General features: G+C 44.3%; 3 protein-coding genes and 1 long non-coding RNA gene across 5 annotated transcripts; 1 reads left to right on the forward strand and 3 right to left on the reverse strand.

Moving 5' to 3' along the window:
- Window positions 1-155: 155 nt before the first annotated feature.
- Window positions 156-10834, forward strand: ldlrad2 (low density lipoprotein receptor class A domain containing 2). Its single transcript, XM_086200577.1, has 5 exons — window positions 156-362; window positions 4755-5240; window positions 8242-8391; window positions 8489-8629; window positions 9642-10834. The coding sequence occupies exons 1-5, from the start codon at window positions 263-265 to the stop codon at window positions 9944-9946; spliced, it is 1182 nt and encodes a 393-aa protein (XP_086056703.1). The 5' UTR covers window positions 156-262; the 3' UTR covers window positions 9947-10834.
- Window positions 8135-17310, reverse strand: LOC147267421 (uncharacterized). Of its 2 annotated transcripts, XR_015112252.1 has the most exons (4): window positions 17253-17310; window positions 11765-11827; window positions 9870-10008; window positions 8135-9742 (listed from the first exon to the last, which is right to left on the reverse strand). It is a non-coding gene; the product is annotated as an uncharacterized LOC147267421 (long non-coding RNA). The 2 variants fall into 2 exon arrangements; XR_015112251.1 differs by having other exon boundaries at window positions 8135-10008.
- A 6826-nt stretch (window positions 17311-24136) lies between these two features.
- Window positions 24137-25565, reverse strand: LOC147267422 (G0/G1 switch protein 2-like). The gene is made up of 2 exons (XM_086198317.1): window positions 25334-25565; window positions 24137-24754 (listed from the first exon to the last, which is right to left on the reverse strand). The coding sequence occupies exons 1-2, from the start codon at window positions 25412-25414 to the stop codon at window positions 24392-24394; spliced, it is 444 nt and encodes a 147-aa protein (XP_086054443.1). The 5' UTR covers window positions 25415-25565; the 3' UTR covers window positions 24137-24391.
- LOC147267423 (E3 ubiquitin-protein ligase TRIM39-like) lies at window positions 25409-27272 on the reverse strand. The gene is made up of 2 exons (XM_086198316.1): window positions 26942-27272; window positions 25409-26793 (listed from the first exon to the last, which is right to left on the reverse strand). The coding sequence occupies exons 1-2, from the start codon at window positions 26993-26995 to the stop codon at window positions 25543-25545; spliced, it is 1305 nt and encodes a 434-aa protein (XP_086054442.1). The 5' UTR covers window positions 26996-27272; the 3' UTR covers window positions 25409-25542.
- Between the last annotated feature and the right edge of the window lie 154 nt (window positions 27273-27426).

The following is a 27426-nucleotide window of genomic DNA, read 5'->3' on the forward strand; positions in this document are numbered from 1 at the left end:
TGATTGGCTGTGTGCTGCCATGGCGATGATGGGTGGTGGTTGGGGGGTGAACTGGAATAAAACCAGAGAATATTCATGATGGAGGTCATCCCTACTGCACCCTCTGCACCCTCAATCCTCTGGAGCCTCCCTTCCTCCTGCGACCAGATGTGAGGACTTCACGTGCTGTTAGAAGGACTCGGGGGCCCCCTCGGCAGCCTAACTCAATGACTCGGGACCCCTGACTGCAGGCTGCTGAACCGAAGTGTTCGTCTCGGGCCGGATGATGGAGGCGCAGGTGGACGGCTCTGCGCGCCGCCTGGCCGGCGTCATGCTTCAGCTGCTCTGCTTCACGACCCTCCGCGGCTCAGCCATCGAGACCGGTAGGACCTCCGCCGGCGGACGCGTGTGAGCTTTTGTCTCTGTTTGACACTGAGGTGGGCGGGTAGAAGTACTAGCACTGTACCGCATCCTGATTAAATATTTAACTGAAAAACTTCACTTTCATTTTTTCCCGTCACGTGACTGCAGCCCATTGCTCGCTGCAGCGGCAGGATGGATGATTACGAGCCTGTGGTTAATTAGAGTTAAAGAAAGCCAGAGCTGTGCAGTATATATCGAGATTTTCTCTACTCTAAATCTATCCGAGTATTTCAGCCCCTCGGTATTTATATCATATCGCAATATATCGTGATAAAATCCTATCGTGACTCTGCACCATGCGGCAGCTTCATTGAGCGTGTTTCAGTAACTGTGTGCGACTGTTGCAAAATAATTTGATCAAATTCTAAGGCTACACTCAGCAAGTTGTATTGTCAGTTTTGTTTTGAAATTCTCAGTCAGTTACATTGATTATTATGATAACTACCATGTCATCAAGTTCCGGCTCGTCTAAAACTGAAAGAGTTGCTGTCAAAATTGGGCTTTAAACAACGTCATGACTTCTGTCCTGGCGGCTTATCTCCAAATCCTTTGTGCTGAGCATTTAATTTGTTGGTTGTTCAGGAATGTCTGGGGTTGTGGTCTGGCCTCCGCCGGTACCTGCCGATGCGTCTGTGGGGTTATCGATCTGTCGGTGGCTATGCAGACACCACGTTCGTACTGTGACACACTTGTTATTATTCTCCATGACATTGATTCAAGTGCAAAGTTTGAAATCTACAGGAAATATATCTGGTAGGGATTACAATTCCGTGTGAAACCCTGGATGTAATGCAGCTCTTAACTTGGTGAACGTAAGATACATCTACTAAATCTACTGGTGTATTTGTTGACTAGTTTACAACCCCTCTCTTTTACATGAGTGTGTTTCGTGGTGAGTATTGTTCTTCACTACATTTAAAAAAACAACAACATTGGTTTCTGAGTAATGAATAAATTGAATCTGGGTTTTAATCCTCCTTCTGCATGCCAGAGGCTGGCCTGTTGATTGGCCCGTACAGCTTTGTCTAAGCCCGCTGCAGTGAATGATGGTCCAAAGAACCTTAGACCTATAGAAGTGTCGGAGGAGAACACGCCTTCTGCTGCTGGCGCTAAAACCGCTGCAAGCAAGCAAGATGGAGGCGGACGACAACAATGACCCAGACAGACAAAGACCCAGTTGACGCCCCGTCGCAGGCGTTGACCTCGACTTTACTTCATGGGGTTGTGATTCCTTCCTGAGACAAACACAAATCTTGAGACTGAACAACAAAACTATAGCAGCATCTTTGACCGACAAACTACAACCAAGTTCATTGAAGGAGCTTCTACTTTCAATCGAAAGGTATTTTTAACTGCAACCTACTTCAAATACACACATTTTGAAGTTGGTCATTTGTTGAAATGAAGTTGAGTCAACTCCTTTTACCACATGATTAAAAAAGGAATTCCTTAGTTTAATGTACTTAATTAAAATAACGTTTAAGTTTGGGGACGTACAAAATCTGTCCATGAACCCTCCTCCAAAAGGTGGAGGGGCATCTGCCTGATGGCGCTCGTGGCCACGTCACCACCACCACCGTGTCATCACTTCCGACCATTGACACTGATGCTGGTTACAGGTTCTAACGGGTTCTAGACAACAATATCTTTAATTTTAAGACATTTAAATGTGTTAACTGTGAGCTTGTTGCCGGGCCCCGTAAAGTATTAAAGTATAAGTACATTTCAAACACGTTTCCTCTCACTTAAGTTCATTGACCAGTAATTTTATTCCACTTTTAATGAAATTTTATCCAAGTAACTGTACTTTATCAAAGCAAAGAGGCGGCTGGAGCTCAAGGATCACCTTTGAATACTTTCTATCAAGTTGCAGTTCAGACGTTTCGGTGCTTCAGTGTGTTTTCTTCACCTCCTGTGGTTAAGGGCTTCTCTGTGATTGGTGGAGATTTAGGGAGGCGGGACTATCACTCACCATTGTCTCACCGAATATGTGACATCAAGCCACTGACACTTCATAAGTATCATAAGATGTGTTGTTATGACAATGCAAACATCAGAAGTTGGTGTATTGTTTATCGGCTAAACACACTGCTATATATAGAAGTACTCATACAAGGAGGTCTACTGCGTGATTAATACATAAGATAAATAATGCTGTACTTATACTTACTTTGCACTCTGTTCCTGCATCCAGAATTTATTCTTCACTTATTAAACAATTTAAGTGTCATGAAATTCTTTCGAGTGTGTGAAAACACAAAGAAGCTGAAAACTGAAAATATAACTTGACATTGAAGCTGGTCAATATTAATATTTGTCAACTTTATAAATTCACTTCATACCTCATAATCTTTTTGTGACAGTCAGTTCATACTTGATGTAGCTGGCTGGTAATGAACTGCATGTATAATTTGGCTTGATCGAAACCCAATCTAGTTCACTTGTAGTCCCAATGAAAACACATGATTTATGTCTTGGGTGGTAATAATTTGTTGCATTTAAAAAAAAAAAAACCCACCACCAACTTACTTTTCTCTTTCACTTTTCCTTTTTCTTAAAGTTTTATTCGACAGTCTTTTTCATGTCTACAAAACAACAAGATTGTGGACCATCAACGTCCGTTTCACGATGTAAAGAACGGATATGTTTTTTTCCACGTGTGAAGTGTAAAGTGATCTAGAGAAGAAAACATGGATGCACAGTGAGGCTGCTGCCCTTTCTACACAATGCTGTCTCCCTACACTGTCGCCCCCCCCCCCCCCCCCATCCCACCCCACCCCACCCCACCCCCAACCCCTCCCACCCCAGGGCCTTGACCCCCTCCTGCCCTCTGGACTTGCTCTCTCAAATGGACTCCATTTACAATGATTGGCTCTAAAAAGAGTTGAATTTTCAGCCTGTAAAACTCTTTACTGGGAACTGGGCGTCCCCTGGTCACCCGTGTTTTGGATGGTGTCCCCTGAGGTTTTCTATTTACTTGTGCTGTGTGGAGGGGATGAGCTGTTTCCCACCAACAGGAGCTCCCGGGCTTTGAGACATTCCTGGAAGTCAGTGCAGGAGGATCAAGTTGTCTCCCGTGGAAACGGAGCTAATAAACTCCAGGGGTGGCTGTAAATTTTCTCATTATTTGGCCTGTGGCCCAGAGGCAGGGGGGGCTTGGGTGCTGCTGGGGGGGAGGGCTCTTGTAGCCGGATCTGCCCACCCGTCTGTCCGGGTCCTGCCTGCGGATGAGTAACGAGCTGTCTCTCAAAAGAGGACCACGTTGACCTACGTGGCTGATTTAGCAGAAAAGGTTTACACTTGGAGGCTCTGAACTGTCCACCAGTGTGGAAAAGACAAACTTTGCATGGCCATAAAAGAAAACCTCATCTTCACCAACCGCAATCAAACGCCATCACACATGGAACAGAGAAGCAGTTTACCTGAATATTTTCCACTCTCAAGACTTCCTTTATTAGTTCCGTATTTGTTTACTTCATTTATTTGTTCTGTTTACTTTGAGTTTTTTAAAGAAAGGTGTGATTTATGAGTTTGGTTTCAATAAGTTGCGGATATCTTTAGACATGCAAGTACAAGTGTAGGAAACGTACGTTCACTATCAAGTGGAAAAGTATTCACAAATGTGCAGTGGCCCAGAAGTGTGTTCTGTTTTTATGTTTTTTATGATTTCAGTGGCATGTGTATGTGAACAGAGTTTAATTGTCTCACTAAATCTCCTTTCAGCACAAACCTCAGCTGAAGAGTCTCATCTGTTCAGAACAATGTAGAGAAACCTACAGGCCGCCCCCCTGGAGGCCACCCCCCTAACCTGATGTGTAGAAATTACATATACACATACACGTACAGTTTTGGGGTGGCACGGTGGTGCAGTGGTCAGCACTGTCGCCTCACAGCAAGAAGGTTCTGGGTTAAAGCCCCGGCTGGAGCACAGGATCTTTCTGTGTGGAGTCTCCATGTTCTCCCTGTTCCTGCTGGGTTCTCTCTGGTACTCCAGCTTCCTCCCACAGTCCAAAGACATCAAGAGGGACCAGGTTAATCCAGACTCTAAATTGACCGTAGGCGTGGCTGTGAGAGCCAATGGTTGTCTGTCTACATGTGTTGGCCCTGCCATGGACTGGTGACCTGTCCAGGGTGAACCCCACCTCTCACTGCTGGGATAGGCTCCACCCTCCTGCTACCCTTAACGGGATAAGCGGTAGACAATGGATGGACTTGAGCGCATGTGAGAATTCAGAGTCTTGTCATGTAATTAAAGGTGAACGGACAGCTATCACTAGTTGTGTTTCCCAGGTAGTTCCAGGTGCGTGCCTGCCTTTCTGCTGTTGACCGAGATGTTTGTCTCATCTTCTCAGTGAACGTGGTGGACTTCTGCGGCCAGACCATCCGGGGTGACGGCATGATCATCAACTCACACCAGGAATCTAAGAAGTACTACTTTGTTACCATGGCGACTGACTGCCACCTCACCATGCAGGCCGGCTCCCCGAAAGACAAGGTCCAGTTCCACTTCCGCTTCTTCCTCGTATACAGTTTGCTCAGAGTGGCTCCTCTGAGCCCGGCCCCTGCCTTCCCAGAGTCCCCTCGTGGCTCCGCCCCCCTTAACCCCAGACTGGAGCCCACCTCTGTTGAAAGCCCAGGGGACCCTTGTCATGCTGGCTCCTATGTTCAGTTTTATGATGGACGAGACAGGAGCTCGCCTCCGCTCGGGCCTCCTCTTTGTGGGAAGAGCCCACCTCGGCCGGTGCTGTCCACAGGAAACTACCTGACCCTGAGGCTGGTGACCCGGGGGACTCAACCTCGTGTGGACTTTGTGGGGGACTTTACGTCCTTTAGACTTGGTAAGAACCCAGACATGTCCTTTCCTATATTCTGCCACACAAGAGCGTAATCATATAGACCAGTGAGTTCTCAGCCTGGGGGTCGGCAGACACAAGGGTGGCCTCCAGGAAACAACCAGAAATTTGGGGGGCGTCCCGTGTCCAGCAGCTGATGATCATGTGATATGAAACACATCTTTACATTCACGTCACCTTAAAACGTGAATTTGGTGGTCACTCCAGTATCAGAGTATTTTTGTATGCCTCCATGCGTAGAGGGGATCTCAAAAATCTCTGTTCAGTCCGAATACATTTGGGAAAAATCTGTAAGAGTTGCACAGTTAGAACGTGATATAAACTCCTTTGGGTGTTTCGTCTCCGTTTTTTTTTGTGTGTGTTTTTTATGAACACTTTGAAAAATTAATTAGGCGATTATTTTAAGAAGGCGAAAATATTCGGATGTAACTTGACAAAACTAAACCACAAAATTGGATTTTCAATCACTTTAAAAACGCATATTGCACAAGAAAAATTATTCCAGCCAGTGGGGGGGGGGGGGGGTGTGGAGGGTACCTGCATGCCGAGGTCCATGGTGATGCATCCTACCGAACCTGCCTGATACTGAAAATCCCAGGATACCAATCCAGTTTGATGATGAAGACCTGGTTTAGAACTTCAGAAATGTTTGGGGAAAGACATAAAAACCCTTTATTTCATGAATAGATTTTTTTTTCAGAATCAGAATCAGAATCAGTTTAATTGGCCAAGCATGTTCACAACATACAGGGAATTTGACTCCGGCCGTTGGTGTCACTCATGGAATTCACAGAATAAACATAAAAATAAACATAAATAATGGAAAGTATATACATCTATCGAAAGAAGATATGTACAAGTATCATATTTCTTTAAAGAGTTATCACATGTACTATTAATATTATTATTATTATTATAGCTCAGACTTTCCTTCTAAATGAAGTCACACCCAGCAAAAGACGCAAGTTGATTGAACAAATTAAATGTTAATTCTAAATACTCGACGAGAACTGGGGGGTATTTGCACGTCTTCTCGATGCAGAGTTGAAGAAATGCTTTTTTAGGAATGGCCTTTTGTAATAAAGCAAAAAAGGGATTTTAAAAATACGCTGTGTCAGTCATCATCTTAGCATGAGATAGGGTTTTTTTGGTTGAAATGGATGAGAACTTACATAAAAATGGTTAGATTATTGAGTCAAATACAACCTATGGAGAAGCAATGCATGTAAGGAAAGTGCTCTGTAGAGATCCGTGGTCGGTGCCCACCTGCTCGTTCCAAAGCACCACACAATGTCCCAATCTTTAGCGAGACTTGGCTGCTGCATGTTGAGTTGCTGATCGACAGGAGAACAAGCAAAAAAAACAGAGCCACGTATGGGAAAGCGAAAGGCGCTGCATCTCTGCACGCCGCCATCTTGCATCCGCCAGTTTCAGGTTTGACCGCAATGTTCATCGCTGTGGCAGAGTGGTGCTGTGCGTGAAGTATTTGTACACAATAAGGGCTCAGGCAGTGAGAAGATACATCTATTTACTCACTTATACACATAAATAAATATAAAAAATGAACTACTAATATTTCCTATACACATTATATGTCAATTTTATATATCAGTTATCTTCATCTTATAAGATATACTTCAAAATAATGAACCAATTATCTTTGTGAGACGACTATAAATGATCTCATACCAAAATTGACGCATCAATCAACCACACATAATGATCTTCTACAAATACGTATCAAACAATTCAAGTTCAGCTCAGTTTATCTTGTCCATCATTATATTAAATCGCATGCTCAGTAAAGGGATCAGATGTCTCCACAGTGTAAATATAGAATAAAATGCTTAGCAATAACAATAACAACAACAATAATAATAATAATAATAATCACTTCAGTCTGACAGTGATGCTCTTAAGGATACAGTGTAACAAAAGGAAGTCTTTTTATCAGTAATATTCAGTAGTGGAATGTAGCAAAGCACATTTGACTGCTCCAGATGAATTAATAAGTACAATTTTGAGGTTGTGGCTTTCTCACTGTAGTATTTCCATTTCATGTAAATTTGTTTGTACTTTACTTTGTCTATGTTGCTGCCACAGTTACTTTCAGATTCCTGTTTTATGCAGAAAAATAACAAATTACAAAATAATTATAGAATAGTTAAATAAAACCGTTCCAAATAGGTTTCGAAATGAGCTTTGACAGCAGTCTGTACACATAAAGCAGTACTCATAATCAATGAATGATAAATATGATAAGATATGATGATCCATGGTTTGTTTCGTATCACAGTTTCAGGGTCTCAGTTTCTGGTTTGGTTCTTTTTGCTGCTGAAAAATATCCTATTGTAACTTTTCTGCCAATTAACTAAATAGCAGCTTGTCCTTCACTGAAGTATTGAGAAAAAGAAGACATGAAATGTACACTTAAGTCAACTTGATATGCAAAATAAGCATGAAAAGAGTCATAATCATAAACTTTTTGTTATTTCTTTTAGAAAGTCAGTCAGCTTTGGGCCCAATGTTACAGAGAAAGGCAGAGGGCATTTGCTTGCTTATCCTATGTGTCTTCAAGCAGAAATGTGGTTCTGTATTCACTATGATTTATTCAGCAGTTCTTTGAGGGTGGAAGTAACGAGCCGTCTCTACGTGTGAGGGAACAGGTACAAATACACACAATCCATCGTTTGTTTCCTTGTGGAACTGAGAGATTGTGTGTTGAACCTTGGTTGTGTATCGAGCGGTTCGCTTTCGTACAGTTTGGTACGACATCCCTAAACACTTGACGCGTAATCCGTTTTTTTTTGTTTTTTTTTACATTTCAGAGAAGATCTTGCTGCTGAATGTCAACGGGACTTTGAAGGAGACATCCCGCATTCAATTTTAGAAGAAAATGAAAACCAAGTTGATATTAAACTCAAAGTTGGGTAGTTCATGTTGACAGTGTTGAATGAGAGTGAAACCTTGTCCTCCTCCTTCTCAGGATTCAACCAGTCCGAGTGCAGCAGCGATCCCTACTTCACTTGCAGGAATGGCAAGTGCATCCCTCTCACTCTGGTGTGTGATGAAAAGGGCATCGACAACTGTGGCGATGGAAGTGACCTGGAGGAAAATCTGACCACGGGGTGCAAAGGTCAGGGTGGACATGCACTGAAACAACCTCCCTGAGTTTGTGAACGCACTCGTGGGAAGGAACTAAAAGATTTCTCCCAAATTTTTTCCCTCATTAGGAGGCCAACTTCTACCTCCTGAACCGCCACCACCGATACCAACGCCACCACCGACGTTTATCAACCTGCCCACTGTGCCGATTCCCACACACAGGAACTGCGGCGTTCCAGACAGTAAGCCCAGTCATGAGTCGGTGACAGGTCGGTGACATGACATTTTTAATTCATCTTCAAATAAAATTTTCCACCTTTCTGCAGGAATAATGCACAATGGTTGTCCTGCCGCCAGGTGGTTTGTCAACAAATGGACTAAGTTCCATTGGGATGTAAATGGGCTTAATGACTGGACATAAAACTGATGGAGGTGACCATTGACATGTTCATTTCTCTGAAAGACTCATGAACCAATAAATGCTGATGGATTCTCACTGCAAAGAGCAACCCTTTGAGGGATCTGTCTCTGGTCCAGCCTCAGAGACATTCGCAGTTGTTCAGATCAGGCCAAGGCCGGACTAAGAAAACAGCCATTCTTCTGTTCACACTATTCAGCCCAGAGTGGAAGACGGGGATTAACATTAGTCAGCCGTTTATTAGCAGAGAACCATTTCAGTGCACCCTGTTTGACCCTCAGAGAGGGACCACTGGCTGGATGGGCGCGCGCGGGCACACACACACACACACACACACACACACACACACACACACACACACACTATTTCAGATGTGTCTGTGTCTGATCCAGCTATGTAAGTAGTAAAAATGTAGCGTGTAAGACTCAGGATTGATTTTTGTCAAATAACTGAATAAAATATTCTGAGCTGTTTTCATCAGTGTCACCTCCAACTAAAAGTTTTTTTTTCCATACTTATCTTGCCTTATTATGCAGCCTGCAAATATGTCAGATATTGTTGGGTGAATCTGATGGGGGGGGGGGGGGGGGTACTCATATGAGGGTTTTCAATTAGCATAACACAGGGAAACTCAGCTAAACCTCATGCTTAAAAAAAAAGGCTAAATTTTTTACTTCTGTTAAATGGATCTGCCCCAAAATGTATTTGGCTCCTCCTTGGCCAATTCTACAGCTCTCCATTAAATTTGGTGAAAAAAAGTCTCATAGTTTTGTTTTCTTTTTTGTCCTGCTGTAAGTCAGAGAAATAGCATTACCTGCTGCGTGTGAATAACGAGAACTGTATTTTGCGTCAACTACTTGCAGACTCTCCGGCCTCCTTGTCCTTGTTGGTTCTCTACATCATCCTGGGTGTGGTGGCGGGCAGCGTGGTGCTCTGCTGGTGCTGCTGGTCTCCAGGCTGGTTCCTGTGGCGGGTCAGTATCTGCCGCTTTTTACCCTGCTGCAACTCGGCCTGCGCCTCCTGCCAACTCTGCGCCCGTAGCTGCACCCACAGCAAGGACCACCGACTGGCAAAGGTTACCCCGCACTCACCGGTCAACGGGACACCGGCGGGCATCGCAGCCACCACCAACAGCACTGATGAAAACGTGACCACCGGTGCTGTGTAGAGCTGCGTCAGGCATCCAGAGAGATGCTGGCGGTCAGCTGGAGAACACGGATACTTGCTGCGCTAGGCAGAGACATGTGACAGAGAACCTTTTTAGTAAAGGTGAGTCTGATTTCTGGAGTTTTGTGCTTTAATTGTGATGATGAGACTGTTGTGTTCAGGAGAAGCAGGGTACAGTATGACTATGGATTGTATGAGAAGTATGAATGTATTTGAAAGAACCGCTTAAAGGGTTCTTAGAATCTGCATTTCACCTGGTATCAAATTCTCTCTGATATATTATGGTGCCCCCTGCACTGGTGCCACTTCTAGTGGTCAGAAGAGAAAACAAAGCGCTGCTTTTAGGTGTGTGTTTTCATTCTGTGCATTAAGTTCTAGTTTTCCTCAAAATTTTCTTCAGTGTGACAGTTTTGACCTGTAAGATGTTGCTGCAGTGAACTACAGTGACACAGACCCAGCTACAGAGTCCCCCTCCTGGGGAGAACAGCTGTTCCCCCTGGGTGACATTCCTTCAAACGTTCCACTCTCTCCTGTCGCAATGTGAAGTTTGAACCAGTTGAACACAAAGTCACCCATTTAGTCGATGTCTATAACTTGCTGCTGTCTGCACAAGAGAAATTATTGCCAATTAAAAAGTGATAAATCAACATAAATATATGCCATTTAAACAGAGTGGCATGTCGATTTATATATTTGTAGGCTGAGAATTTCCCCATAAAGAAAATCAGCTCTGTGGTGAGCTAATGAGGGCTTTTCACACTGTGCTGAGCCCCTGGGCTGAGACAGTTTTCACACTGGCACATTCTCAAGTGGGCAAACCCAATTTAACCCAATGCTTGCTGGCCTTGCTCCAGTGCAGGGTTCTCCCTTAGGTTTCGGGGATATCCCCAAAAAGTCAGCTAAGACAAGGGATAACAGCTGGCGGTGTAAACGGGGCTATGGTTAAGAAGTAGAATTTGTGTCACTGTTTTTTTGTCCAATCACAGTCCTTTGATGCATCACCAGCATGTGCGCGCTTTGTGTTTACATTCCTGTGTCCGGAAGCCGGGTAACAGCTAACAGTAGCAAGCTAGCAAACTCAGCACAGCGATGTCATGACTGGAAAACAGTTGACAAGTGCTTGAAGGGACTTTTCACCCGGGGCCAGTAGGAAGGCGGCATGAAACATTTAACTTTAGGTGAACACTTGGCTAATAATTATAAGGGTGGAGGTTAAGATACGAGTGTGCGGTGTGAAAAACCCTATTTACGAGACTTCATCTTCTCAAAAGTGAATTGTGAAGCAGGTGTGCAGAAGAACAAGGCTTGGAAGGCTTTAAACCAAGTGAATCAGTTGCGTGCTGTCAGCATCACGATGATGTTTAATGCCCTTGGCAACACTTGTGAGCAAACACCATTTTTTAATACACTTCACAAGTGCATTTACTGACATTTCAAGCACAAAAGCACTATGCTGAATTCTCTTGAGGTTGTACTAACTACATAATATATATTTCAGGCATTTAACCAAAACTCACTGACTTTGAAATAAGGAAGTGGATGTTTGACAGTTATAGTTTAATTTATTTCCTCATTTTAGGGCTCATACCTGCACCATTCTCTTTCACACCTGGAGAAGAATATGTTAAATTTCCTTTAACCCAATTTAATAAAGATAGGAATGGACAAATACTCATCACTCTTACAAGGTCTGTGTTTAATGGTGGAGTGATTATCATTTTTGGCTCAACTAAAGTGGTCTTTTGAAACAGCTGACCCTTAAAATCCTGCTGGTATTTTCAAGGTGAATCAGTTTATTCAGAGAGATGCTGTTTCCTACCTGCTAAATGAACTCTAGCACGGGTATGTTGTGTTTTCTCATCCTGTTCCCTTGTTGGAATATCTATCAGTAGAGGAAAAGATGGTAAAAACAGGCATTTGCAGTACTGTGTGTGTCAGTGTAGCAGCTTCAGGTGATTTTCATGCAAACATTCTGCTGGAACATAAGTCCACACCTGGTGTATTTCAGCTGAAAGTCTTATTGGAGCAAGACATTGAACCAGTCTGGGAAGTGAAGAGCAAGTAACTCTCTCATAGAGACTCCATCCATCCATCTATTTTCTACCTCTTATCCTGTTAAGGGTCGCGGGGGGGTGGAGCCTATCCCAGCAGCCTTGAGGTGAGAGGCAGGGTTCACCCTGGACAGGTTGCCAGTCCATGGCAGGACCAACACATATAGACAGACAACCATTCACACTAACAGTCACACCTACGGTCAATTTAGAGTCTGGATTAACCTGGTCCCCTCTTGATGTCTTTGGACTGTGGGAGGAAGCCGGAGTACCAGAGAGAACCCACACAGGAACAGGGAGAACATGGAGACTCCACACAGAAAGATCCTGTGCTCCAGCCGGTGTCGAACCTGGAACCTTCTTGCTGTAAGGAGACAGTGCTGACCACTGCACCACCGTGCCACCCCAAAACTCTCAGAACACTGTTTTTGTTGGGAACATTTGCATTTTAAGTCCAGTTTTATTGTGTCTCTCTACTTCACCAGTAAATATATCAGTTAGGTTATATCTTCACTAGTTCATTCCTCATTAAAGTTTCTGAACATTCCAGAACCATGTGCAGCTAGGTTGCAGCCTTTTGTGTTCGATCCATCCATCGTCATCTTCCGCTTATTCCTTACAAGTAAGGGTTGCGGGGGGGGGGCTGGAGCCTATCCCAGCATCTACGGGCGAGAGGCAGGGTTCACCCTGGACAGGTCGCCAGTCCCATCGCAGGGCCAACATACAGAGACGAACAACCATTCACACTCACATTCACACCTATGGTCAATTTTTAGAGAATCCAATCCACCTAGTCCCCAATTGCATGTCTTTGGACGGTGGGAGGAAGCCGGAGTACCCGAGAGAACCCACGCAGTCACGGGGAGAACATGCAAACTCCACACAGAAAGATCCCGCGCCCGAGCCGGGACTCGAACCAGTGCTAACCACTGCACCACCGTGCAGCCCTCCTTTTGTGTTCAGCTTTGTAGCATTTCATTGTATCCTGAAGTTTCCATCCATTGACTCTCTATACCGCTTATCTGTTAATGGTCGGGGGGGGGGGGTGCTGGAGCCTATCCCTTCTGACACTGGGTGAGAGGTGGGGTTCACCCTGGACAGGTCACCAGTCCGTCACAGGGCCATCAGGAGCAATTAGGGGTTCAGTATCTTGTTCAAGGATACTTGGACATGGTCATCGGGGGAAGTGAGGATTGAACCAGCGACCCTTCGGTTGCTAGACGACCACTCTACCTCTGAGTCATGCTGTTATCTTGTTCTGTAGTATTAAGATTTTAAGTTCATCTCAGTGTGTCAACAGAGATGGCAACATATTATTCATCCATTTTTTCCCTTGTATAGTGTCACACCACTGTAAGCTGTTACTGTGGTACGCACCGTCAGAGTACATTGAAAGTAATACTTAAAGTAAATATCATCATTTGTCTATTAATTGGTCAATCAGCTGTCTGGAATTCATGAAGATGTGTTTTTCCACTTCATGAATCCTTGGTGAATTGAGAAAAAAACAACCACACACTTGGTGCTGGAAGCTGAAGTAGACCATAAAACTTTAAGAATAAATCAAATTACAAACTCTTTATCCAGCGGTGTGCTCAAAAGTCCTCACAAACTTTGATCTCAGCTAAAACTACCTAGTTAAAATAGCTCTGGTTCAACTCTACGGTTCGAGTATGACCAAGCACGACCAGCTTGTGCATTCAGTTGACATTCCATCTCCCAGCTTGGTTCACTGACTCGTACTCCTACCAGGGGCACCCAGCAGATGGGTTCCACTACCCAGTGTACATCATGTGAACATCCAGCAGCAGCATTTGGACAGTGGACCAGCCGGGATGCAGGATTTCAGCTGAGTGTTCAGAGTCAGAGCCGACGTGTAATCAGAGTGGTCAGCCACGACTGCCACAGCAGTGCAAAAGCTGGAGGCATAAGGTTTTTTAGGTTGCTATCTGTGGATATGCCCCGTTCAGATTCAGTCGGGTTGGGTGATCCACTCTTTTCTCAGATTGTCCATTCCCGTGTAATGGAGATAGGCAGTTTACGTTCCAATCACACGAAGAGTTGGAAGAGCTATGTCACTGACAGCTACTGTAGCAAGAGACAGAGAAGTTGAGGTAGAGGCACCAAAAAACACCCAGTCTCCTATTGGAAATAATTGGGGGTTTTACCCAGACGCCTAAAGGAAGCCTATGGACACCACCCACTGCAAGCTGTGCAAAAGATGTGTGCATATGAAAGATGTGTAGCCTACGAATGTATTTGCACACCTGCAGACTCACCATCCCTCTGAGGCTGCTAAACTGCATCAATCTAGCACAGCTAATGCACTTCACCAGTCCTTGTTGCTTGCAGCTTTTGCAAAAAGTGTATAATACAAGCATTGCAGCAGAAGATGGGTCGAGCCCACAACAGCTGTTTCAAGATATTTAGCAAAGGAGTTGCACATGTGAACAAAGAAACACAGAGTAAACGATGGAAGACAAGCACGTTAGCCGGCATGTTAACTGGGTCATAATTAAGGATTACTGTAATTAATTTGTCAAACTAGACTTTGCGTGGAGGGCACATGTTGCTTGTTGCTTGTCATGTTTCCAGTTGAAACAACATCTTTAAATGCAGTTGGGGGAAAATTATAGATATCATTTCTTATGCTATGAAGCTGGTTAATAGGCTAATCCAATGGTCTTTGGAAAACACAACCATGATGGGTCCATTCAGTAGCTAATCAACGTTCTGATTGCCGTTTGGGTCCCCCTAAGATTGAAAAAACTTTATCTGTCATAATAAAAAGTCATTGTAGATGTTCAGTGACTCATTTTTCAAAATTTGTGTTTTTTAAGTATAGTTCAGTTCACGATGAGCATATTTTTATTTTAAAGAAAGTGCACTGAATTTGTGTAAGGTTTCACATGAAGGCATAAAGAACTCCAGCAACATGAGAGATGGATCTATCCTGTAGAAGCATCTGAGGCTTCATGGACAATCAAAAGTAGGTCAATCTGTATCCAAAACTTTCTTTGTGATGTTCTCCAGATGGTGTAGCTCCATAAACTTTACTCCCTCAGCCGCACTGTATATCACTCAGCTACTCCTGCACTGTCTCTTCATGGATGTCGTCTTGTGTTCTCGTGAGGCACAAGAACATACTCTTAAACCAACAGTGTGTCTCTAGCCTCCAGGTTGCCAGGCTGCTGCGCTCCAACCTATGCAGACTTCTTTATCTGTGTCGCTGCGTCTGCTCAGACTGTACAGGAATATACGAGCATCTATATACCCATCAGAAAAAGCACACACCAAGTACACTACATCCATTCAACCCACACACATTCAGACGTGCATGTGCGTCACTGTAGATTACGTCAGTGCTCCTTAGAACATGACTGCCAGTACTAGTGTTTACTGAAAACTGGTCTATAAGTCACATATTTCGCTGATGAATCTCAGTGTTATATACAGATTATATAGAATGTGTAAATACTAAGCAGAGACTGTAATTCAGATTGTGTAATAATTGAAGGAACATGCCCATAGTTTGACAAAGGGATGCTAACCTGCCTATCCACTTCCATTCATTGTGCTCAGCTAACTAGCAGGTTTGCTGGTGTCTGTTGGTTTCAGCTCCCTGATGTTGTAGATAAATATACACAGGCTCTTCAGTTTTTGCTAACAAGTCCAAATCGAGTCTCAAGAATCTCGCTCATTTTCCCCCATTTTTCCAACTTCAGTAGGCAATTCCCCCAGTTGTGTCTCTTTCTCAGTTTAACTTTGCCAGCAGATGGTGGCACTACAAACTGGATGAATTATATTTGCCCTGGCTAGCAAAGGAAAGCACTCTTTTTAAATATTCAGAAAGCCCCAATCTACATTAAAGTCCCTCCAGGCTAGATCAAGCTAACGTATAGCTGACAAAACTGAGCTAACGTTAAACATGTTTGCTCACGTTATCATTTGTGTTACCAAGTGATTAGCCTATTTGGATGCATTCTCAGGTGCCTGGTAAAGTGTTTTGTGGTTGATATACAGTAGCATCCTTTATTTTGATGTCACAAGTTTGCATATAGTAGTTCCTCTGTTGAGTTTAGTATGAACTTTTTATGTAAGACTTAATGACAAATGGCGCAGGTGTTCTTTTGCGGCTGCATTTCTCTGTTCTTTCAATCTTTATACATCAGTAACGGTGTCTGAGAGCTTTTGAATTTTGCTAAGAAGAAACGTGAGAGAGATTCAATATTTGGAGTAACATTATGATAATGGGGCTAATGAACTATTGTGAAAGTGATACTGTCATTTTTTGGTGTTAATCTGCCTAATACTTTCCTACTGACTGTGACGTACAAAGAACTCCTCCTGAGTGTGTCACCATTGAATGGAGTGATTGACAAATATTTTTCGAATTCAGTTTTACTGACCACATCTGATGTCATGTAAGTATTCTGCCTAGTGTTTGCCCTAATTTTCATTTATTTTGAACAGCCTATATCTTGATGCTTATTAAAGGTGTTGACAATTGGTAATTTAAACTCTGTTTTGAATAAATTGAATAGACACTTACGCTGTCATCCATACAGGCCTTTAGTCTGTTTTAGCTCATTGTTGTTGGTCTAGCAGTGCACTAATTCACCTCCCTTACAACATAATTTCCAGCAGAAAGAGCCATTATTGTGGCGGAGTGCTGGTCAACCATCAGTCCACTGTCTGTAGTAAATGAATCTTGTTTCTGGAGTAGGTTAAGACATAACCAGAACTCCAGAGGGAGCAAATATTGAACTCCCGTTCATCAGGTGGGCACAACCATGTTTGTTAATAAGAGTTTGTGGTTTAATTCATACTGCATGTTATGTAATATGTTTTTGTACTGTGTTGAATCAATAAATGCAGCTTATTAAAGGATCTCATCGTATTTTCACATACATGTAATGAAAGTTGAATGATTTAATTTGTTGGAAATGAACATTGTGATCTTTTTTTTCACCAAACTGTGGCATAATTTAAATATTGAATATTTTCTTGGATTGTAATTGAGAATGACTTTTATATACTAAAATGAATACTCTGTTGTGTACTTTATGGGACATATCAAGCAAAATGATAATTTAGCAGTCTGTGCTGCGTACATACTAATGTAATAAATACTGCACAATAGATACTACTGTTTTTCCCTTTTATTTTTACGTTTCCTTTTTTATTACTTAAAAAATCCTTGGGTGCAAGAAATCAAAAACGCATGGTATTTGGTGAGAAATATTAGTACCTTACCTGCTCAGCTTCTTAGGGGTCCTCCTTCTCTGTGTATTTTGGTTCAGATAGATTCAGTTCAGGATTGTGTTTAGTCTAGAAATAATTTTTGGGCCAAAGATTTGAGCTGCTGCATCGATCACTCCACCCACTCAGGACAGTAGTTCTAACTATGTTCTAAAATTATCTTGTGATTTCAAAAACTGTGGAACTGATAATGCAGGCAAAGTCCATTTTGGACAAGTGTTTTTGTTGATTTTTGACAAGTTATGCTAACCTGCCAACCCGTTAACATTCATTGTGCTAAGCTAACGAATGGTCAGCTAGTCTCTGGGTCTCAGCTCCCTAATGCAGCACCGATAAGAGAAGGGTGTAGATCTTCTTGTCTGGCTCTGGGGAGGTTAAAAACTAAACAACTTTTCTTATAAAACAAAAAATTTGAAGTGAAAATGCAGCACACAAGATCCAGGAAGTCACTATGTCTCTGAGGAATGCAGACTACCTCGGAAAATCCTCTCAGTTTGGCAGTCTTTGGCTTTTGAGTGAAAAACTAAACTAAATGTAATTTTGTACTATTTGTCCACAGGAAACAAGGCTGATCAACATGTCTCTTGGTCAAACAGACAAGATCAATCTGGATAAATATCCAGTCAAAGCATGCGTGTTGGTGTGCTGCATTCACCTAAAGACACTGTGTCACATTTGTAATGAGTGTCTCACAGGGCAAATCAGTTTTGAAACAGCTGTTCAAGAGCTGTTCTAAAAAAACAACCAGGATGTAATCTCTCCCTGTGCAGCAGTGCCCTTGTCCTTCCTGAGTCAGATGAAGGATCATGGTCGGCTGGGTTGACACTGGGGACGGGTTGGCAAAGAGTCAGAAGCTTCACACTGAGTCTGTTGCCTCCGGTATCCACTGGCAACCTTTCAAGTTAAACCCCCCTTTCTATGAAAGACAGAGAGGGGAAAAAAAAACCTTTCCCAACTCCTTTGTCACTTTGATTTGAGCCTCTATAATTGACCTTTCGACCCACAGTTAAATTGATAAATGGCACAGCTGGAGGGTTCATAATTGTGTCAAACATATTGACACAGGTCAGCCCGTCTGTTAATGCCAGAAAATGATTTTCCGACCTTCTTAAGGAGAGTTGGAGCCCTTTAACTCTGTTCAAGCAGCTTTTTATTTGCTCAAGGAAGGAAAACAAGTTTGCCTTCCTCATATAGACCAATAAATCTACATGATAAATGTCAAACTCATACATGGCTCAAAATTAAAATTTTACGCTGATTACTTACTTAAAATAAGGTGAATGACCGAATTCTAAAGTGAACTTTTTAAGTGAGGCCCCCAGTTACATGATGAGAAGGACCTTTAATTGATTTTTAATTGTTTGTACACAGCACATTAGATATAATCAAAGACAAACAGTTGTGTTCCTGCTAGTCCTCCGCTGAAATTCCTATCCAAGCAACGTGCTGATACACACATACAGTTATCTTGACTCGTTAAAGATGATTTCTGTCTTAGGGAGCACAAGCAAACTGCTAGTCAGTGTTTGGAGGTGAGAGAAGGGGTTATCCTCTTCACCTTTCACTCAGGTCATCAGTCAGACTATTCTTACACTGAAGAGTATCGTGTTGACTCAGGGTTATATTGGCTCTCCATTCATGTGCGTGTTCACGCGCCACACTTGACCTTTTGTCCGTGCGCTATCTCAGTTAGCCATGCTGCCGGATCCACTGGTGATTCAGCTGAGCCGCCCCGTAGCCGTGACCCTGTAAACTGTGCATTCTGCCAGTAAAACACCAGGGGCTCAGGGCAAATAGTTTGACACAAGAGTGTACACCAGTGTATCCTGGGCTTACACACGCACACACACACACACACAGGTTCAGGCTATATGCTCATGGCAATAGATTTATTTTTGAAGCACGAGTGTGTGAAAGCAATTCTTCATCCAGAGGTAACTGCATTGAAGCTAAAATAGCACAATTTGAAAATGATATATTTCAATCCCAGCAATTGTAAAAATGCCAAATATCGTATTAGATCACCAGCCAGGCTGACATTCTGAACATATGGTAAATATTTCTCTTCAGTCTGGCTTTACCAGGAGACATGGTTACATAACTCGTTACAAGTTGAAAATGAATGTATCCTAATTTCTACACAACTTAGCTATGTGAGGCAATTTAAATACAAAAATCAGTCTTATGCAAGGGATACAGACAATTCAGCTGTCTGCATTAGTTATTTTATGATACGCACTTATTAGATGTCAATGCAGCTTTTTTTTTCTCCTTCAACAGAGACCGGAACCTGTCATTGGCATTAACACTACTCTTGCTTCCTCTCGGTCACATTATAAGGAAACACTCGATTATTTATTTATTTATTTTTTTAAAATCTGTCCTGTTCAGCAGCTGGGCCAGGCAGTACAAATGTTCCTGGTGCCTTGTTGTACTGAAACAGTTTTACTCTGCAAAGGGGAAATCTGATAAACCCCTCCTACCACCATCTGTGTTTAACTTTATTTGGAATGGTATTGGTTCATTGATAAAGCGACCGGACTGAGGCTCAGGAGTGGATAGGAAGAGAGAACAGGGACAGGATAAGGAAGAGGGGGGGCACAAAAACAACAATAGCCAAAAAAAAAAAAAAAAACCTAACAAAAATAACAACAGAAAAAAAGAAAAACATTGGTTGCAGAATTTCCAATGCAAATTTACCATTTGGTTTAATATAATTGAAAAAAAAAATGTGTATGCTACAGTTTGTCTTTGGATGCTGTGGGTAGCTGACTGTAACTGATGTGGGGGACCAGAACAACACGCCCCCGGTCCAGGTTAGCAGACAGGTCAAGGCCAAGCCACCAGGGCACCCGAAACCCCCAGAACACAGGGAGTGCCAGGCAAGCCCCCCAGGAGACAGCCACAGGCCCAACCCATGCCAGGACCCCCAGGAAAGCATAGGAGCAGCAACCCCCACCCAGAGGCAGCCCTCAGAGAGACAGGGGAGACAGGACCCCGGGCCCACCAGGGTCACCCCCTCGCAGCACGAGCTGAGCCCAGGGGCATGGAGCCCCTCCAGCCCGAGATCCGGCCAGAGCCCCAAAAGGGGCCCGTCACCGGCGAGGCCGACACATGCCCACACCCCACGCCCAGACGGGGCAAACCACAGCCCACTACAATGACCAAGCCCACTGCCCCCGGACAGAGCACCCCCCCAACCCTCCACCCATCCCCTGTTATCCCCCTCCCCCCAGATCAGGCCAAGCTTCAGGCCATAAGGCACCATCAGCCAGCGACCCCCCCCCCCCCCACATACAAACACACACACACACACACACCGAAAAAAAAAAGGAAAGGGACCCCCCACTCACCCGAAAGGCCCAAGCCCGCCTGCCGGGGTGAGCCAAAGGCATCTGCATCCGGGGCCGCCACCCCCAGACGAAATAAATAAATAAATCATTCCCTCATCTTCCTCCGCCCATACAGGGGCTGAGCTCTCCATCGATGCAGACGTAGTCCAGGGCACCTCAGACCTAGTAAAACCGCCAGCAAGGGATCCACTGCACAACGGCAAGCCCTGCGACCAACCCCAGGTCAACCACCATACTGGGAGGCAGACCACCCATCCCGAGAACACCAGTCAGGCCCCCAGGCCCGCCTTGGTGCAGTTTGCAACAGGGGCAGCGATGGACCCACTCCCCGCCCCAGCTGCCCCCCATCCCAACATGGGTGCAGGGTGCATGTTGTGTGTGGGAGTGTAGATGTAATGATGTGGATGAGTAGAATGTAGTTAAAATTGGGGGAGGCACCCAGGGCATGGGAGCCCTGTGGGTTGCAGATGGCAGAGTCTCCCAGTGCATCCCCATGCACTCCCACAAGCCCTCGATTTCTACTATGGAATGAAAATTGGGGGGTCCAGCCCCTCAAGGCCTAGTGTCACATCAGATGTGGTGTGATGGGACAGAGAGGCGACATAGAGGGGGCAAAGCATGGGCCGGACCCGCAGGGGGCCAGCTTCCAGACTGGCTCTGCTGGCCGCTCCTGTCACCGCCGCAACCAGCCGACAGGGAGTGTAGCCTACCTGGTCCAGGGGCCAAACCAGAGCGCCAAGGGGCACCGGAGATCCGGGTAGAGGGTCTACCACCCGATTAATTTTCACTGTTATGCAGACGATACACAGCTGTACTTGTAAATGCATCCACATGAAACAAATCAGCTGACTAAACTGAAAGCCTGTCTCAAGGAAACAAAAACATGAATGACCCATCATTTCGAGGGGTGTTATGAAATTTCGCCTCACAAAATGACTACTGACGAAATAAGATTCAAAGATGCATGAAATAAAAAACAATGTAAAAAAAGCAATCAATACAAAGCGGAGCTGGGCACCACGAACACTGATGATTTTTTACCCTCTCGCCAACTGTATACACATCTTACAAGAAGAAGAACACTGAAGCAACGCCATAGACAAAGAAGAAGAAGCGGAACAATTATTTGAAAATGGAGGAAAACGAGGTTGAACAAGTAGCGGACGCTCCTTCATCAAACAAATCGGTTATGTGGACTTTTTTTGGCTTCCCATGGAAAAGACAAGGCGACGACCAGATACTGCATATATAAAACAAATATTTTGTTTTTTCAAACCAAAGAGCATTCATTTTTGATCAGGCTTATAGTTAGGGCTGCTTAGGCTGGCCCATAGATATGCTGCTCTCGACTTAGACTGCTGGGGGATCTCCCATGGTGCACTGGGCCTCTCTTTCCTTCTATATGTGTCATATAAAAATCATACTCATGTGTTACGAATCCGTCTTCTTCTCAGGAGCCTTTGGGCTCCCTGCATCCCAGATCCCGGTGATGCTGGAGGAGGCTACAGACCTGAAGAGGCTCAAGCTCCCACCTGTAGCTCCACCTGCTCACGTCCCCATCTGTCCATCAGTCTCTCCTCCTTTCTCTCTCTCTTTATCTCTGTCCCTCTCTTTCCTTCTGTATCTCAGTCTTCCTCCATTATCTGTCTTTGTCTCTGCACTGCTCTCCTGCTCTCTTTCCCCCCAACCGGTCAAAGCAGAAGGCCGTCTGTGAGAACGACCTCATTCCGATGAGGGCCACATCATTTTCCTCCCTTGAGCATAGCCTACAGACAAAGTTTACTGTGACTTCTTTCTGCCTTGGTGAGGTTTGGAATGGAGTGTTGACAATAGTCACAAACTCCTCTGTCAGGTCTGATGGAAATTACTGAGTAGGATTCCAACAACATCTGTGTCTCCAGGATGCACCATCCCAAGTGTTTGGAGGGCATGGAGAAGAAGTACGAGGACTCGAGTGTCAGCCTCCTCATGGTTGCACTGATCCATTGGAGGACTGCTTCCCAAAATACTCATTTCACAAGAGAGAAATCAGCATATTCCACTCCATGTGTATGAACATGTCACTCAGTCAGCTGTCAACTGTCTGAAGGCAACTACAAGTCTGCTCCCTGGTGGTGGGATAGCACAACTCTACAGTCACCTTTATTATTCACCAAGCACACCATTCTGTATATGATTGAATGCAATCCATGCACACCTTAAAATAGCAACAAAAATAATGTTCCATAGCAACTGTGTGGAAATATTATGACTTTCTTATCAAAAATACATCATTTCAGTTGTGTCCATTTGGAAAAAAATGGGCTGACCATGTATTTGTTTTACTGTGGTCACTAAATGCTTGGAATGCCAATTGCCTCTTTTAATTCTGAATCCATACATCCCTCATATGTTCAAGTTGGATGATCCAATCAACATCATAGCAGTTTTTATATTTTGCAGTGCCGCCTGGAGGCCGGTTTTTAATCTGGGTGCTTGACACTTGGGCCAAAATTGTTCTGTAGACCATTAACTTCAACTTAGAGGTGAAAACCACACTTTAAGATCAATTTCAAATAACTGAGTGTTCAGGCACCCCACTATTAGTGTCTGATGTGATTTTGGATCTTTTCTTGCTGAATTGCATTTCTTCCTGCACTGGCTTCCTCATTTTTTTCATCACGTCTGTCTGGAGAATAGGAAGAGACCCATCTGTCTGTGTGTGAATGCTTCTTGAGGATGAGGAGCAAACACAGCCTAAAAGGGTTCAAGTATCTATGAGAAAAGGACCAGCGACTCAAGAGAGAAACCAGTGGATCATCTCATTTGGAGCGCGACCCAGTGAGGCTGCACTGAGTCAAATCACACCGATATTATCAGTTGACATCATCACCTCATATGTTGATGCGTGTTACATCGTACAACTCAGCTCCGATTGGATTTCATGGAAGTCCCAGCTCGTTGACAGCTGCATGAATGTATCACGGTGAAAGGCAGCTTAGGAAGGCCCCAAAACCTCATCTTCAGTCCAGCTTGTTCTAGATATGAGGAAGAGTTGATATTCACCAGGGCAAAGAGCCCAATGGGGCCTCTTTTAGAAAATAAATTCTGCATAGGAGGAGGACCTGGAGAAGATCACTTTCACCTCTGCAGCTGTTCTTAGTTCCAGCATACAGAGGAGACAGAAACCATCTTGTTTCTGTCACCACAACCAACACCAGTTCCTTTGAAACGCCTAAACAGGCAGTATAGTCATCCCTTCTCAACTTTCATGCTCAGTGGTGTCTGGGCTTTTGACTCCATGTGCTTTGAGAAAAACAAAACATGGGACTCTTTCCTAACAGTAGACATGTTACAAGTCTGGTTCATCTGCTTCCATTTGTGTTACAGGTCCTTTTTCGGGGTACCTTGTGTGTGATACTGGGGAAGCCTCTCCTGGAGCTGAGACACACAGAGCAACATGTTATTTCAGTCTAGAGTAACACACAATAAGACAGTTTGCCACATCACAGCTGGTTAAACTTGCAGGATGAAGACAGGCCAAACATCAGGATTGCAAATATAAAATTTATTGATAGGTAAAAATGTGTCATATTTACAACATATTGCTTTAATATTTAAAATAAACATTGCTCTTGGTCTCAAGTCAACACATGGATGTGGTTGGAGTGAGAGTTCAGATACATCCAGTCAGCAGGGGGCACACTGCAGCCACTAAACACTCACAGCTACTTCAGGCTCTCAGTTTCTTTCTTCAGGGGCTTCTGGTGTGAAGTTTTTGGCCCCAAAGAGTTTCTCAGTTTACATTCTTCCTCTCAATGCAAAAGAGGTTTGGCTGATATTATGAGTCTTTGAGGGAGTCAGGGTCATGGCCAGGGCTTCCTCATCATCGTCGTCATCATCATCATCTGCCGCCTCCTGATGCTCAGCAGTCCTCTGCTCCCGGGTCATCATGTAGATCATTTCTGCATCCATTGGTTCACCAGAGGAGAAGGGGTGACACACCGTCTCAACCAGACCCATCACCGTCCCCAGTACGGCAAACACAGACCCTACCAGATAGACCTTGGGCATACCCCAGCTGGGCTTCTGACTCAGCATCTCTTTGGCCAAGGGGATCAACTCCTGCATGCTTTCCATTGCAGCTGTAGGATATACGAGGGGCTGCAAAAAAACAAAAACACTATTGATACTCAAATCAACCAAAATTAAAAAAAAAAAAAACATGTATCCATCAAGGACAGCTTCAGTCATTAAATTACTTCAACTGCAGTGTTTAACCCTGGCGCCTGTCTTAGGTAATCCAACACACCTGATTCAAATGAATGCTCATTCATTTCTGGCCCCAGAGCTTGATGATAGTCATTTAAATCTGCAGTGTTGGGCGCGTCTTCTGCTTGTATGAAGAACTTTACAATGGCAGGATTCCATTAATTGTTCCATGATGAGTGAGACTCACCTAAATGGAACACAGCCATCATGACTTAACTTTTCCTGCTTCAGGTCAAAATGACCATTGTGGTCTTGTTTGACATCTACTTCATAGGTGATGCTGCCCTTTCTTCCACATTCTACATGTTTTGTTGTTGCTGTTGTTTCGGACTTAAAACTGCTCAGCCAGAACAAACTGAGCTGACTGTGCTAAAATCCCATGTGGGCAGCTCTGCGTTGTGGTCTAATGGGCCTCCTCTGCATTCAAGTCCAGCACATGCAGTTGCAACATAATGACAGGAAACAACTTACTGTGACGGAGTTGCTGCTGTTGACCGAAGGTTCCAGACACCTTGACTGCACTCGTGAGCTCCAGTTAGTGGCAGGATGCATCTTCACTGAAGCACTGTGGTCGTTTATATCCTCACTGTCCCTGCCCACACTGACAGCTGCTGAATATTCATGAGGCTGGGAGGGACTCACAACACCAGCAACCAACTTGGACTGGAAACTGCTCAGGGTCACATGACAGATGGACTGAAGAAGGGGCGAAGTGGGCCATTGAAGTCACAGTCACTGAAGGAGTAAATGAGACTTGCAGCCTGCAGGTGATAAAAGGAGACCAGACCCTGGTCGTGATCCACAAACACCCCCAGCCATGGAGAGGCAGACTCAAGAGAGAGAGGGACCAGAGGCTCATCAAGAGCATAGCCCTCTGTCCCCCTCAGATTTATAGCCCAGTAGCCATTCTCAGGGCAGATTGGAGTCACCTCCTTGCTTCTGCTGGACTCTCTGACCACTCCAAAGGCCATGTTAACTTTTGCTGTACATATTTCATAGTAAAACTTTCCTGAGGAGAAACTCTGCTCTGCCAGGACACCTTGACCTGCAGAAAATGTCTTGGGGTTTCTTACATTCTCCCCGTCCTTCTTGGTCTCCTTTGAATAGTTAATTATTTTCCTGCCTCCAGACAGGACGGCATCAGGATGAGCTGTTTCAGGATCAAGAGTCAGATCCACATAGTACTGCTTGACCCTCTTCAGCTCATCAACAAACCACTTTCTCATGTCCTTGGTGAGGGTCTTTCTCAGCTTGGCCACAGTTTCCCCCACAATGCCCTCGTTTGTCAGAGGACAGACACAGACCTCCGCCCAGTCTTTGGTGGGGAGACCGTCCTTCATGGCTTCAATGTCTTGGTGGGTGTGGAGGTGGTCTTGGGAGTTTGAGAGCTGCTCCACCTCAGAGCTTCTTTCCAGCAGCACTGACAATTCTTGCTGCAGCTCTTTGATGGACTCTTCCGCCTGGGTCTTAACTCTTCTCTTCTTCTGTTCAATATTCTCAGTGAGCTCCTGGAGGCTTCTCTCAATAGACTCCTTGAGAGATGTGAAGAACTGAGTAGCATCTTTTATCGCTCTGTCTGCGTTTTCCTCACTCAGGTCAGCTGCCTTTTGGATCTGCTCCATCTTCAGTTGTCTCTCCTCAATCATTTGCTGGATTTCCTCGTTGGTCTTCTTCAGCTCAGATGAGCGTCTGAACTGAGCGACAACCTCAGCCAACAAAGTGTTGATGTGTAGCTGAGGCCTGATGTCAAACACCTTTTGACACATGGCGCACTTGTACTGGTCACTGACATCCCAGAAAATGGTGATGCAGTTTTTACAAAAATTGTGCCCGCAAGTTATGGTGACTGGATTGGTGAAGACATCCAAACATATGGGGCAGCGAAATTGTAGTTCAGACAGCAGAACATTTGCAGCAGACGTATCCACACGCTGGGAACACAAATCACATTTCTTCATTAGTGCCTCAGACAGATCTCACTATGAGTACATGTATGAAGGTGAAAACACTTTTTCGAGCACTTCATTTGTTTCCTACATTTGATTGGATTTACTTTGATACTGGAGTGTTTCTACTTACTCTGCGCTTCCCTGAATCGTGTGTGGAAAATGACTCGTCTCTTTTTCTTTTCATTTCAACAGCTGGCACTGGTTGTCAAAAAAAAAACGGAGTCAGTGATATTCTCTTCACAGGTTTAGGTTAAACCTCGGCCGTAGTAGTTGCTCGGTTGAAGTTCGCGTCGATTGTGCAGTTCTAGACGACACTACCCTCTACCTCGCTGGTCCTCTGATACATTGTCAGTCAATCAGAATTCCTGAGATCAATGACACATCTCAGAGATCAGGAGGATGAGACTCCACTAAGAAGATAGCACACGGGCCGCATGTCCTCAGAATGACACGTGAAGGAAATTCTGGGACAACTGTCGACTTTCATCTCCTTTGGATTGGCGTGTTCCTTTAAACATGACTCTGGATTTTTGTCAAAACTACAATCCTGCACATTTATGGTTTTATTCAAGACAACAGACTGACCGCCATCAATCAAACTTATGTGGAGTATCT

This window comes from Aulostomus chinensis, chromosome 3, assembly GCF_037954235.1.
Source record: "Aulostomus chinensis isolate RoL2024-O1b breed Wild chromosome 3, RoL_Achi_v1.0, whole genome shotgun sequence".
Classification (NCBI taxonomy): domain Eukaryota; kingdom Metazoa; phylum Chordata; class Actinopteri; order Syngnathiformes; family Aulostomidae; genus Aulostomus; species Aulostomus chinensis.

Coding starts and splice junctions, on each gene's coding strand:
- ldlrad2 (XM_086200577.1), top strand. CDS start 263: ATGATGGAGGCGCAGGTGGACGGCTCTGCGCGCCGCCTGGCCGGCGTC. Junction 8,392..8,488: donor TCTGACCACGGGGTGCAAAG/GTCAGGGTGGAC, acceptor TTCCCTCATTAG/GAGGCCAACTTCTACCTCCT. Junction 8,630..9,641: donor CAGTCATGAGTCGGTGACAG/GTCGGTGACATG, acceptor AACTACTTGCAG/ACTCTCCGGCCTCCTTGTCC.
- LOC147267422 (XM_086198317.1), bottom strand. CDS start 25,414: ATGCATCCTGCCACTAACTGGAGCTCACGAGTGCAGTCAAGGTGTCTG. Junction 24,755..25,333: donor ACAGCAGCAACTCCGTCACA/GTAAGTTGTTTC, acceptor GTTTTTTTGCAG/CCCCTCGTATATCCTACAGC.
- LOC147267423 (XM_086198316.1), bottom strand. CDS start 26,995: ATGAAAAGAAAAAGAGACGAGTCATTTTCCACACACGATTCAGGGAAG. Junction 26,794..26,941: donor ACGATTCAGGGAAGCGCAGA/GTAAGTAGAAAC, acceptor TTGTGTTCCCAG/CGTGTGGATACGTCTGCTGC.